General features: G+C 39.2%; 1 protein-coding gene across 1 annotated transcript in view; it reads left to right on the top strand.

The window, feature by feature from the left end:
- The window catches only part of dph6 (diphthamine biosynthesis 6), a 42809-nt gene extending 30496 nt beyond the window's left edge, over nt 1-12313 (top strand). Inside the window, 4 exon segments of the mRNA XM_056768509.1 lie at nt 1892-2131; nt 8643-8654; nt 8657-9026; nt 11989-12313. Of these exon segments, the coding sequence (XP_056624487.1) occupies nt 1892-2131; nt 8643-8654; nt 8657-9026; nt 11989-12107 (741 nt within the window). The 3' untranslated portion in view covers nt 12108-12313.
- Nucleotides 12314-13777: the final 1464 nt, after the last annotated feature.

Here is a 13777-nt window from a genome sequence, read left to right as displayed (position 1 = left end):
CCTGTGCAGGCGTGCCGATGGACTGTCTGTTTTAATTGACACACGTGCGCTTAACACAGGAGCAGAGCTTGAGTTATCAGCGGCAGCCGGAGGATGTGACCCTTAGTGTTTTCTGCATCTCTGATGTGTATTTTTAGCTCCAGGATCCTTCAGGAGAGAGAGATTGCGGCTCATTAACACATTGTTATTAATGCGTCTGATGATTTGTGCTGCTGTGCTGAAGGTGTGAAAGGAGAAAGCACAGGTGATAAAATAACAATGAAGGTGCAGCGTGTTAATTGTTGCTGGGCTGTTCGACACCAGCGCTTTAATAAACTTCATTACACCGATGTCACATACGATCACCGCTTTATCATTAACAGCACTTTCTACAAACACACACTAATGAAGTGAAGTTTCAGGGTCAATGAAAAGAGCTCTGGAGCATGAAAGAAAAGAAATTCTATTGAACAAAAATGCTTGGAAAAATGCTGATCAAAAAACATCAGAATAGATTAAAAGTGTCTAAAGCATATCGGAGTGAGACCGCAAGAAGCTGCTTGATGAAAGACAGAAAGTGATGAAATAAAACAGTTTCTGACAGGACCAATGTCGACAAATATTTCAGCAATAGCAATATTTAAGGTTGGCAGAATGAAACTGTTCTTGGCAAACTCCTCCAGAGCCGGAGCGCAGTGATATATGCCTGAAGGACCTGAAAGTTCATTATTCATAACAGGATTCAATTAAAATGTTCCGACAGATACAATCAGATGTTGTGGAGATGGGGATGGAGGTGGGTTTTGAGTGCGGTACGATGTTTGGAACAGTGAAAGGCACCTTAAATATGACGCACCCTGCGTTCCAGTCAGCAAACTTTCCGTCCAGAATAGTTTTCAAAAGTCGAATTAGTATGTCCCAAATCTTAGTATATTGAAAAGAGTATTCCAAAGATTTCCAGATGGTTTACTACTTCCGGTAGAAATTGGAAGTGCAGAACGATTCACACTTGACGGCTGATATTACCCAGAACTCACCGCAAGTATGCGGAGCTCAGTGACACTCCACTGCATTAATAAATGATATAACTGATCTGTCACTAAATTAACAATATAAGTATACAGTAAACTTTAAATACGAAATAATGAATGAATAAACTTTGCTCTTTTTCTGTTTATATTGATTTGATCTTAATCTGCATTTGTGCATGTTTACGTTTCATTTTTCTGTCCTTTGGCAATGTCAAAATTTGTTTTATCATGCCAGTAAAGCTTCTTTGAATCTTGAAAAATATCCTCAATGGAAAGAAGAGCTGTATTTTGATGTGAGTGACAGCTATTGGCCACGATGTTGTCTTGGCATCAATGGCCACTTCCGCTTCCTGTTAGTATGTCCCAGGCTGCGTCCGAAATCGCCTTCTTCCATACTATATAGAAGTGGAAATATACATTTATACATATAAATGGAAATCAAATAAATATAGCGGAAAACTTTAAGGCGGACGTCTGTTTTTAATGTGAGTGCCAATAAATGTATTTCTCATGACTAGATTGTGTTTTAATCAACGCTGACGTGTAGGTTGTTGGTAATTCGTCATAGGTCAAAGAGCACACGGGTCACATGACCGTAAAACATGGCGGACGCAGTAGAACTATTCCAACACAAAAACTCTACCTACTATTAGGGCTAGTATGAGTAGGCAAATTGGAACACAGGGGCAGTCTAGTGTGTGTTGTATGACTATTGGTTAATGTTGATTAGCTGTACCTGATGTGATTGGATGATACAAGATTAACTCATGTCACCTGCCAGAACTGACGCTACGCTTGATTTTCCTGTATTTTGAATGTTCTGTACTGCGTATGTAACATTTGTGTATAGTTTTGAGATGTTTGTGTGTGATGTGTTTCAGGTGGATGAAGTTGTGTTGTGTGCGGGACAGATCGCTCTTGTACCCTGTACCCTCCGGCTGGTGAACGGATGTGTGGCTCTACAGACTCGACTCTGTTTCAGTCATGTGGAGAAAGTTCTGAACGCTGTGGATTCAAACCTCACGCTCAATCATGTGATGCACATTCACATATACGTCACAGACCGTAAACACATCCCCACCGTCATGACCGCCTGGAGGAGAAAGCTCCACAGCATCCGGGTGAGTTTGATCTCATCAAAAGTGACATTCATTTCATCACAGGAGATCAGCTCCATGTAATGAGTCCAGTTACTCTTTTTCTCTGATGGAGTTTGGGTTCTTTGTTGCTACAGTCGCTTCTTTTGCTTGTTTAGTCTGAGCTTAAAAGACACACAATATACAGTTACAGTACAAAACAAAACACAAAATGATGTGAATGTTCACCATTAAATGATATTCATGTTCAGGGCTACAGTAAAAGAAAGATCTAGGACAAAAATCAAAAGACCTTTTATCATCTTTAAAGTTTGAAGATGAAATAGACCGCATTATTCTTTTCAAATAGACCGAAGTTAAAGGAACACTCCACTTATTTTGGAAATAGGCTCATTCTCCAGATTTAATAAGTTGAGTTTTACTGGTTTGGAATCTATTCAGCTGATCTCCGGGTCTGGCGATAGCACTTTTAGCATAGCTTAGCATTGGATCATTGGATCGGCTGAATAGATTCCAAACCAGTAAAATCGGGTGGCCCGATGCACAACTGCGCCACATGTCGAAGCACCGCCCACTAGGCTATCGGCTCCGACGCATTAAAGGATTTTAATGCACGACATGGAGGCCAAGAACCACCCGCCACAACGCCAAAGCGAAGTGCATTAAAATCCTTTAATGCACGGCTAGTCATGGATTATCCCGCTTATACCATGGTCATTTGCCAAGTGTAATATGTTATTTATGTTAACCGTGTCATTTTAGATCAGACAGGTGAAAATTGTATTTTGTCAGTTCATTTTAAACATGAATCAAACTGACTGGAACTACGCGTGTGTTAAAAGGTTTTAATGCACACCTTGCAGCCAATCAGAATCCAGGTTTAACACAGACTACGGTATAAAATATAACAGAGTCTTAGTCACTTTATCAACGTGTTTTCATATGAATAGTCTGTATCGTTGTATTATTTTATGTGTATTTAAGAGAGCCTGATAATCCTCGGGAGACTCGACATGTCTTCTACAGTATTTAAATGTTAATTGATGAAAATCCTCCTCATGAATATAAACTGTTGATTTGTAGCTGAAAGTGAACTCTCGGGATCAGACTCATGAAAAGTTGATATTGTGAGAATGTGTGTAATGATATGGAGGCAGATGTGGTCGTGGTCCCTCCCGCAGCGGAGCTTTTCAGAGCCCTGCGAGCGGCTTATCCGTCCCCCCGCGCACGCCCACCCGTCTGTCTCTCTGATCTCTGACTTCACATGACTCATGAGAGATCTGTTCATGTCTCCAACACTTCTATTGATCACATCATCTGTGAATTATGAAGATTGAGAATTCACATATTAAAAACTCTCTCCTGACTCCCTCAGTCTACACATGATTCACGGGGTTGGATGATTTTGTGTTTATTCATCGCTAAAAACTTCACACATTTAGTTCTTTAACTGTTAATATAAATTAATGATTGATGAATTCATCATGCGATGTCTAAGATCTGTAAAAAAATGTAAAGGTTATTTCAGTTGACTAAAATGAACATTTTGAAAACGTTTCTGTTCATTGAAATCAATGACCTAAACATTTTCTGAATTTTTAAAGTTGCCTTAAAATAAACTGAAATAAGTTTAAAACACTACAGTAACAATAATAAACAAAAATTCAAACTAATTTATTTCATATAGCGACATAAAAATAAACAAATAAAAATTGCTACTAAAATAACCATAAAAAATAAAATATAATATAAAATATATAAAAGCTTAATATAAAAGCTCATTTAAATTATGGATACAATTAAAATAGAAACCATAAAATAATTAGATATCGTACATTTATAACATCGCAGTATACCGTGCCATGATATATTTTCCCTAAAGATAACCACATAGTGTTTCTTTATGTGTTTGTCACATTTAAACCAGAACAGACTTCAATCCTGACCTATAGGGGCCATTAACACATCAATTATAGATGAACTCATCGACCAGAACATCAGTTTATATTGAACTAAACATCCGTTGTCTCAAACTCTGTCATTATTCTCATTGTTATTGTCATTTTCATGTCTGGTTGTGTTTACACATCACATGAATGTTTTCTTGATTTACGGATGAAACGTTTATGATGTTTTCCGCTGTTTTAGAGATGTGTTCAGGTGTATGATGTGATGATAACAGGTCATCTGTAAACACTCTGAAGCGTTTAGAATCTCTCTAAATTAGCTGTGTGTGATGATGATGAGGGAGTTTTCAGGGTCAATTGGCTTCACGTGTAGCGTGTGGAGCGTTTAATCTCTCACACATCTGTGCGGTTAGAAACTTTGAAAGATGTTCTCAAGTTGACTGTTTGTAAAGAGTCACTTTATTATTCACTCATTGTGGATTTCTCATCACGGGTGTCAGCACTCATCAACGGATTCATATAGACATGTAAGACACAAATCTCTACAGCATTTCCATCTTACTTTACATTAAACTAGTACTTTAGACGAAAAATGTGTCATTCCAAACATGTATGTGACTCTTTCATCTGTGGAACACTACAGAAGATATTTTGAGAAATGTCTCGGTGGTTTTATGGAAGTTACTGGCGTTCAACAACATTCTTCCAAATATCTTCTTTTGTGCAGAAATAAGAAAGTCATGACACGAGGATGACTTAAAGATTTGTCTGAGGTGTCACGTTGAGGCGTTGGTATTTTTTGTGTAAGTGATGTTGGGTAGTGTGGAGGCGTGCTGTAAGTGAGCCGCTGCAGTGGAGAGGACAGTGGGAGTCACGGCCCACCGCACAAACACACAGAGATCCGTCTCAAGCTGAGCTGAAAATGTGCCTGAACCCATCAGCACCCCACTGACACACACTTCAGACCCGCTTCTTATTACTGTGTTTACTGTTCCACTCCAGAGGCCTACAGGACCTGAGAGAAACACCCCTGCGATGCAGTAACGTCCGTCTCACTGCTGTACGAAGAGTTAGACCGGCACATTATGCCAACAATACTAATATGAGGTCAGAAATGAAGTATGACGTAAAATCCACAAATAAAAGACAAACATCTCATGAATTTATAAATGCAGTGAAAGCAGATCATGTTAGAAGTTGCACAGAAATGAATGGAGTCAAATAAAATAAAATGCGTTGACAAATATAAAGAAAGACATACAAATGTTTTAAATGGCATTTATTTGTGGATCAGAGTTTATTTTAATACTGACTTTCATTTCGGTTTTTGAGTTATTTTGAACATTAAAGGGACCGTTCACTCAAATCAAGAATCCCTTCATCATTTATTCACCATCATGTCATGTCAAACCTGAATGAGTTTCTTTCTTCTGCATCGATCATCAAACAGCACTGAACTCCATTGACTTCCACTGTATGAACACAAACCCGTTGAGACATTTCTCAAAATATCTTCTTCGTGTTCCACTGATGAAAGACTCCCATACAGAACACGAGAGCAAATAAATCACTCAGATTTCTGACTGAATCTTCTCTTTAACATTTAACACGTGTTAGTCGTGTATTAAACAGTCTCGTGATGAAACACGCGAGGTCGTGTAATGAAGATGGCGGTTTATACAGAGAGTTTGGAGGGCTTCGGGGGGCCTTGACCCTCGATGGAGAGACGGCCGATGCGTTTGAGCGTCACGCTGAGAGTCTGAATGTTGGGGTCACGGGGTTCACGGCTAAATGCATCAAACAAACCCCTCTGGATCCCACATCAGCCTTATTACTGGTCCTCAGAGCGATTAACAAGTGTTGAGCTGCCTTCACACCCCCTTCATTACGACCCCTCGCTGCTGCTAAGTGCTAATCTCGCGTGGGTTCGCGTGCGTATTGTTTACTCGCGCACAATCAGAGACGCTGGTTTAATCTGGATGTAAGTGGAGCGACGGCGAGTGTGATTTATCCCTCTGCGCTTTTGAGTGAGTTTCTAAATAAAGTGTATGTAACCCGTCATTACGCTCCTCTCGTGCGGTGGGACGTGTGAGTGGATGAAAATTGATCCAGCCAATTGAAAAGCGGGTTAAGTGTTTTTGCTCTTATTGACAGCACAACAAAACGCCGGCGCTATAAAACGCTCATTTACCCCCCATTAGCAGACGAGTGTCACCCGGTTTTGTGTGAGGACCGCATCGAGCCGGACGAGCGGAGGGGCGATAATGGAGCGCGTGTGCAGACGCCGGCCGAGAGAAAACATCTGAACTCTGTAGATTACATCATTTAAAGCCATCACTGAAGCTTTCTAATAAATGTGGCGTGAGATGGTCGAAGCGTGTCTGGAATCACTCCCAGATCTCGCGTTCGATGATAAATTGATGACATACTTTTCAAGGTGTACTTATGTGTTTCTCAACAGCCCGAAACCCATTTAAACCAGACTGAAGTGGTTTGCCGGTCTCAACTGGGTGTTGTTGCTTTCCCATTCTGACCAGCTGAAAGTTGACTAAAACTGAGAAAAACCCAGCAAACCGGACCAGAGAGTTTGCAGAAACCCGACCGGTCTGGTTTGTAGCAGGTTGTTTAATGTGTAGACAGACCGGGCTTACTGTTCAAGAGCAAAGATTGTGAGGTGATGCCTCTGTGATGACTCTGCACCGCACGTGTCATGTGGGAATAAATCAATCCCAGAATGCATTGCAACAAGCAGTCTTAAAGGGACATTTCACTCTATAAAGAATATTCTGTCATCATTTACTCACCGGCGGGTTGTTTCATACTTATATACATTTGTTTGTTCTGTTAAACACAAAGAAAGATATTTGGAAGAATGTTAGCGATTTTCCGTTCTGTGGCAACATCCCGTTTCATCTTTTTTGTTCCGTTGAATACAAAGTGAGATATTTTGAAGTATTTAGGATAACAAACAGTTCTTGGGCACCTTTGACTACCATTTAACCATTTTTTGATTACCATTTTCCTATTAAGTCAGTCAAAGATGTCAGAGAATTGGAAATTGAAACCTTCTTCCAAATATCTTTCTCTGTGTTCTTCAGAAGAAAGTCATTTAAACAGGTATGAAATGGCAAGGGGGTGAGTTTTGGTTGAACTGTCCCTTTAAAAAACAAAGGAACTTCCCACAGAACGTTCCCTTAACTTATTGCTGGGGCCACACCAAAAGATAATCGGGCTGATTTTTCACCTTCCGACAGTCCGAGGTAAAGTCTCGATGATCTTAAATGGCTCTAAAGATGATCTTTTCAGATTTTCCTGTGGTGTGATGTGTGTTAAGAGTGAATGAACCTGATCGCTAGAAGATCGGAGCCGCCTCGATCGGAAATCTTAAAGATTCAACATGTTGAATGTTTACGATCAGAAATCCTGATGTGTGGGGTAAAGCCCGAGGACAAACACACAAGAACTCTGTTAACTGTCACGTGATACAAAACCATACCCGTTAGAAAGCCAGCTGACAGAAGTATAACAACCATAGTTATCATTTCAACAAACCCTTCTTAATTCTGTCAATTTTTTGTCAAAACCATTACAAACATTATCATCGCAATTACGAATAATTTCAATAAAAACAAGGCTACGTGCAAGTGACAGTATTGTTTAGAGTCCGAGTGTGCGGATACTTTAAGGTGGAACAAAAAATAAAAGGTCCAGTTGAGCCAGTAGACTCTTTCGGGTGATAATGTCAGCAATTATTTTTTTAAAAACTGTATTGATATTATTTTTGAATTACTGAGAAGACATAAATACAACAATATTTGTGTTGCAATAAAATAATATTTAGTGCCGTTCCACCTAAATGCTTTAGACGACGCTGCTTGAGCAATTTCTCACAATGAATAATATTTTTTTATTTTTTAAATGAACACATATATAATAACTTAAAGTGAAATAATAAATAAATTATTCTGAAACCTCGAGAGAATTTTAGAGATTTCCTGTGTTCACAGTCAGGACTCTTTTTGAAAATCTTTCTTTGTCACATCACGGCGCACCACACATTATAGGAGCAAAATGATTAAATCTAGGATTTTTCTCATGTTTGTGGTCTCTCACCGTTTAAAACTCTGATAAGATTTTAATAACTATTTTGGTGTAGCCCCAGCATAAGTATTTGGTTCCCGTCCGATTTTTTATTAAAAACCAAATTACAACATTCTAGGAATGTTGTTTATGGGTTTAATTTTTCTCCGCCATATAATAACATTCACAAAACATTATTTTTAAAGAACCTAAAAATACCATCTACAGAACGTCCCCTAATGGGTATTTTCAGTTTACTTGGAAACCATAAAATAACATTCCCACATGTTGCATGTGTGCTTTTAAGTAATGTCCCCTGGTGGACATTCTTAGTTTAGGGAATGTAAATAGAACGTTGTGAAAACCAAAAACAAACAAACATACCATTTAGATTAAGTTTTACCGGCCGACCGTTAAAGTGAACGTTTTGAGAACCAAGCCGTGGTCTGTGTCCCGCAAGATAGGGGGAATTTTAAAACATGTGTAAGGTTATAGTTTGGTTCGGATGTTGTCTATGAGTCAATGTGTCTCTATTTGTCTGTTCACAGCTGGACCGTGAGAGGCAGAAGCTCAGATTCAAACAAGCGTTGTCGTGGTGTCGTCTTTACCTCGAGGAGCCGCCGTTGAACCGCACGTCATAGCTGTCCTGGATGAACCCAGCCACAGAACTTCCTGTCACATGACATCACAGATAGCGGGCGGTACCGTTGAGTGTGACGTACTGCAGTCCAGCTGCGGCCGATATGCCACCGCGTCTGTGTCCTTGTGTTTGAGAAATCCAGCAGCCGAGCTGACGAGAGCAGAGGACATCATGGATGCTCTGGTGTCTTCAGTCCAGGATGCTCTTGAGAAGACCGATAAGAATCTCTCAGCGCTGTGTGCCAGAGTTTTCTATCAGAGCCACAACACATTGCTCAAAGAGATCGCCACAGGTACAGCAGCATCTCCTTCTTTCTTAAAGAGACGGTTTCAGACAAGAAATAAATAAAATATCTCTTGTGATTTACTCACTCTTGTTTTGTTCATACTTGTACGAGAATTAGAGAATACGATTAGTATTGATTCAGTTCATTCCAGCTCACGTTAACTCATAACGAAGAGAAGACAGAAGTTCACGTCATATTAAGAGATGTAAAGGATGAAGTTATATTCAACACAAAAAAACTAAACCAGCGGATGACACCGAGCCCCTCATTTCATCATCCTGCAGTGAATGCTGGGAAAGTGAGATGACTGTATATGTATGGCAGTATTACAGCTAATGTGTTAATGTACAGCGGGAGATTACAGAGCAGTCTGTTTCGTGATCCGCTGTGAATATTACTGTGGAATTAAACTAGCCAGTAATACTGTATCATGTTTTATAGTTTTGTTTCTTCCTTTTATATCTACACATCTAAAAATAGTAACAAACAAACAACAGTGAACATGCAAATACACATTTTTACCCAGTGTGTATGTTTAAAAACTTTATTGCCTATGGTGAGAGATAGAGAGAGAGAAAGAGAGAGAGAGAGAGAGAGAGAGAGAGAGATGTGTGTTTTGGTGTGTTTATAGAGAATGTGAAGCGACCTGAGGCTACGAGTGCCTGAGGTCCAACACTTACATTTATACACACATCCTCTACACAAAATTTTCCCCATTGCCTCTCCATAGTAGGAATAAAAATGACAAGGAAAGTGAATGGGGGCAAACGTTGACGTGAACTGCTCCTTTAATAAACTTGTTTTGGTTTCTATCTTCATAAGACCCTACATGATTCAGTCTCAGAGTTTTGAAAATCTCAGTGTGACTCTTTGTAGTTGTAAATTGTTGAATTGGACCCGTTTACAATGCTCAAAAGCCAAATGTGGGCCAGTTTACATTAAGCGAAAACCTATTGTCATTAAAGAGCAATGGCTGAAGGACAATCACGTTAAAACTAGATAGTAATACACTTTAAAGGGGAAGTCGAGGCACATTCATTCGTTCTCAACAGATTATTAATTTTTACTGTTCGCTTGTTGTTATCTCTGAGATCCGTCACAGTTTTGAGGGCCTAAACATGCCTGAAAGTGTGAATAAGCTTTGTTTTCTGAGATAACGTCAAACCCAGTTATTATTAAAATGTTCGGTTTCATTTTATTAGAATTCTGAAAAATCTGCACTCTACATTTTATTTCACATGTATGTTCTACTAGATAAAAAAACACTTTCATTTTTTGCCAGATTCCGCAAATTAGTGACGTTCCCTAAGAAACAATAGAAGACAAATAATGTCAAATGGAAAAGCCTGAAGCCAAGTTTGATCTTTTCTGGAAGTGTTTTATTCACAGCTGACATCCATCATCATGTTCATCATATGTTGTCTTTATATGTAAGTGAGTGTGTCCTTGTCTTTATATCCTGGTGGGGACCTAAACCGGAATCCACACCAACACATGAGGACTGGTGTCACCAATTGAGGTCCCTATGGGCAAAAAACGTATAAATCATACAGAACGATATTTTATAAAAGTCAAAAAAACGCAAACAGTTTTCTATGATCTTTAGGTTTAGGGGATAAAATACACAGTTTGTACAGTTATAAACCAGACGTGCGTGTGTGACAGAATGGTGTGTTTTCTCTGGGTTAAGAGCATCGGATCATGTTTGGAAGAGCAGGTGCATGAGCTCATATAATCCTGTGATAGTATTCTGCTCTGTTCCCTCATCTCAGTCTTTCATGAGCCGATGAACACCATTCACACTGTGACCTCATGTTTTATTTCAACTAATAGAATGGAAACATGTGCGGTATAAAAACAGGTTTACTATTGAACTGCTGCCGATGCTCATGTTGGGAGAATGTGTTTAACTTTCTTTCCATAAAAGCGTCTGTTGTAGATGTGCGGTCAGTGTTCTGCATGTGCGATGAAAATCTCAAATGTGAAGTTCATCGAATCACTGAACTTCACGTTAAATGAGTTTGTCACAAGCTGATCTGGATAAATCCATCGGTTGATAAATGACTGAGAAGTTGATCAATAGAACATGTAGAGAAATGTTCTCTTGAACTGGATTCACCGCCGGCTTCTTTGAGTCGGTCTCTTTGTGTAACCGTGGATTGTTTTGTAGCAGAACTGAGCGAATGTCACTTCATTAACAGACGAGTGTCCCTTTAAAACAGCAGACATGACATGAAAGGTGCGTTTGATGGACGGATGAAGGTTACGGTGTCATACAGTCGTCTCATTGGACAGCGCTGTTGTCCACCGTTGATCTGATGCTGTTAAAAGCAGAGAACCACAGGCTGTAAAACACAAAGATGAAAGCTTGGATTTGTATTCACGCCAGACTCGATTACTCAACACGCCATCTCTGCGACACGCTGAGCGCGTTCTTAATGAAAGACATTTCACCTTCACTACTTCTCGTTCGTCTGATCACCTCTTTCACAGTTCTTAAAAAAAAAAAAATTAACTGCTCCATTTCAATTTCAATCAAAAGTTAAAAAGGTCACATGACCACATCCGCACCCCAAAAGACACGGTGTCGACAACCCAAAGCAAAGCCATCGAGTGTGTGTGTGTGTGTGTTTTTGTAATGAGATGATTTGTTGACCGAAGGGGACATGAGAGAAAGTTGAATTCCCCGTCGTGCTTACAGACCTCAGGATCAATTCCACCGGAGCGTCGGACAAACTGCTAATCTGTTGCTAATGGCTAACTAAAGATTTTCTTCTCCTCTGTGGATACAGACGTGTTTGGTGACGTGCAGACATATGCTCGTGTGTTATTTGAGCGGAGACATGCAGCTGTCCACCATTTCACCAAGTCAATATTTCAGGAATGGTTGTGTGGTCAGGGGTTTATAGGAGGATTGACTCTGAATGTGTGTCATGTGATCTTAAAGCGATTGTGGTTTTCTCCGTAGGGTTCGAGAGTCGTCTGAGGAAGGTTCTGGAGCGATCGGCTCCTGCGGTGGCTCTGGTTCCCGTTCACCATCTGCCCGAGCGTTGTGTTCTTCACATGTGCTGCTGGATGAGCGTTTAGAGCGTGAGCTTCATCTGAGAACACCAATGAATGTTATCATCTGGAAATCAGTTTTATTGTCCGATGCTTTAGTTTTGTCGACAGTTTTTCTTCCGTCTAGTGTTGTTGTATGGATGAATGTGAGACACACAGAAAGAGTGAATCACACAAAATGATTCTGTCAAACATTCCCCTGCACGTGACTCAATAAATCTCAATTAAATCAACTTGATTGTGTTATAATTATAAATGTCAATGAGTGCTTAAAAAGTCTTCGGCCCATTTCATTTTCTCACATTTTGTTATGTTGCTGCCTTGTATTAATCTAATTCAAAATGACTTTTCCACTTCAATCGTCACTCCGTACACCATAATGACAGCGCAAAAAAACTTTGCAAATTTATTAAAAATAACAAAACTGAAATAAGTGCATTGCATCATTATTCATCCCCTTTTCTGGGACGTTTGAAATTGAGCTCGGAATCATTCCAGTTTTGTTTGTTGATGTTCCTACACAGGGGTCTCCAACCTTTTTGTAAGCGAGGGCTACCTGAAGATATAAAATCATCTAGGGGGCTACTTGCTAATTAAATACTTTCAAACTTGAGCATTATTGTTGATCCCTGTGTTTGGCGGGCACCGTACAGAGTTCATGCAGGCTACCAGGTGCCCACGGGCACCACGTTGGAGACCACTGTTCCTACACTTGGACTGCAGTTCACCTGTGATTGTAAAGGCACACACCTCTCAATAAAAGGTCAAATAGCTGAAAATACATATTACAGCAAAAATCAAGCCATGAGGTCAAAAGAACTGCCAGGAAAGCTCTGAAACGTGATTATATCAAGACAGATCTGAGGAAGACTACGACTAAATTCTGCTGTATTGAAGGATCCGTTAATCATGAATAGAAGTTTGGGTAACAATTTACTTAAAGCCTTTATGCATAATGCATTAAAAAAGTGTTATTAAAGGTTATGATGCATTATAACTCTATGTTATAATACACAAAATATTGTTTTAAAGAATTATAACCAAATGAAAAATGCAAAGTGTGTATTGTGTTATAATGTAGTAACTGTAGTTGCAATCATTCATGAGATATAACAATGCATTATAAGGTGCATTACACATCAAAACTACTTTTATAGACCGTTTCATCGGATTCGCGCACGCCTGACCCCAAGTTAACTTCCGGCTAGTGTCAAATAATATAAATATGATTATAATTTTATTGTATAATAATTGTATTAAATAAATGATTTGTTGAATTTTGTTGTATGTTCATTTTATTAAAAAAACAATTTGTTGAATGGGTCCTGTAGTTCGGTGGTATTTAAAGAACCGTACGGTACAGTGACATCTAGCTGTTGGGTCTAACAGTCTAAATTCAGAGTTTAGCCAAACTGTTCTTCTCGGTTTCATTTGCTTGTTATCAGAAATAATCTACAGACGCTCTATTGTTTGTGAATGTGTACCGGATGTTCAGTTGGGGCCAAAAAAGTGCGTTTGTTTATGTTGTTAAGATGAAACCGTCTAAAATCCTTTAAAGCGGAGGTAACATGCGTAGTTTCTATCAATCTCAAATCAAACTTGAGTGCCTATATAGTTTGAAAGAATCTTTAAAGTTGTTTTCTTTAAATTTCATTCATTCATATTTAGAACTATTTAGTTTTATACAATTTTTAAAG

Source organism: Triplophysa dalaica, chromosome 15 (assembly GCF_015846415.1).
Source record: "Triplophysa dalaica isolate WHDGS20190420 chromosome 15, ASM1584641v1, whole genome shotgun sequence".
NCBI classification, from domain to species: domain Eukaryota; kingdom Metazoa; phylum Chordata; class Actinopteri; order Cypriniformes; family Nemacheilidae; genus Triplophysa; species Triplophysa dalaica.
This window is presented reverse-complemented; position numbering and strand designations above follow the sequence as displayed.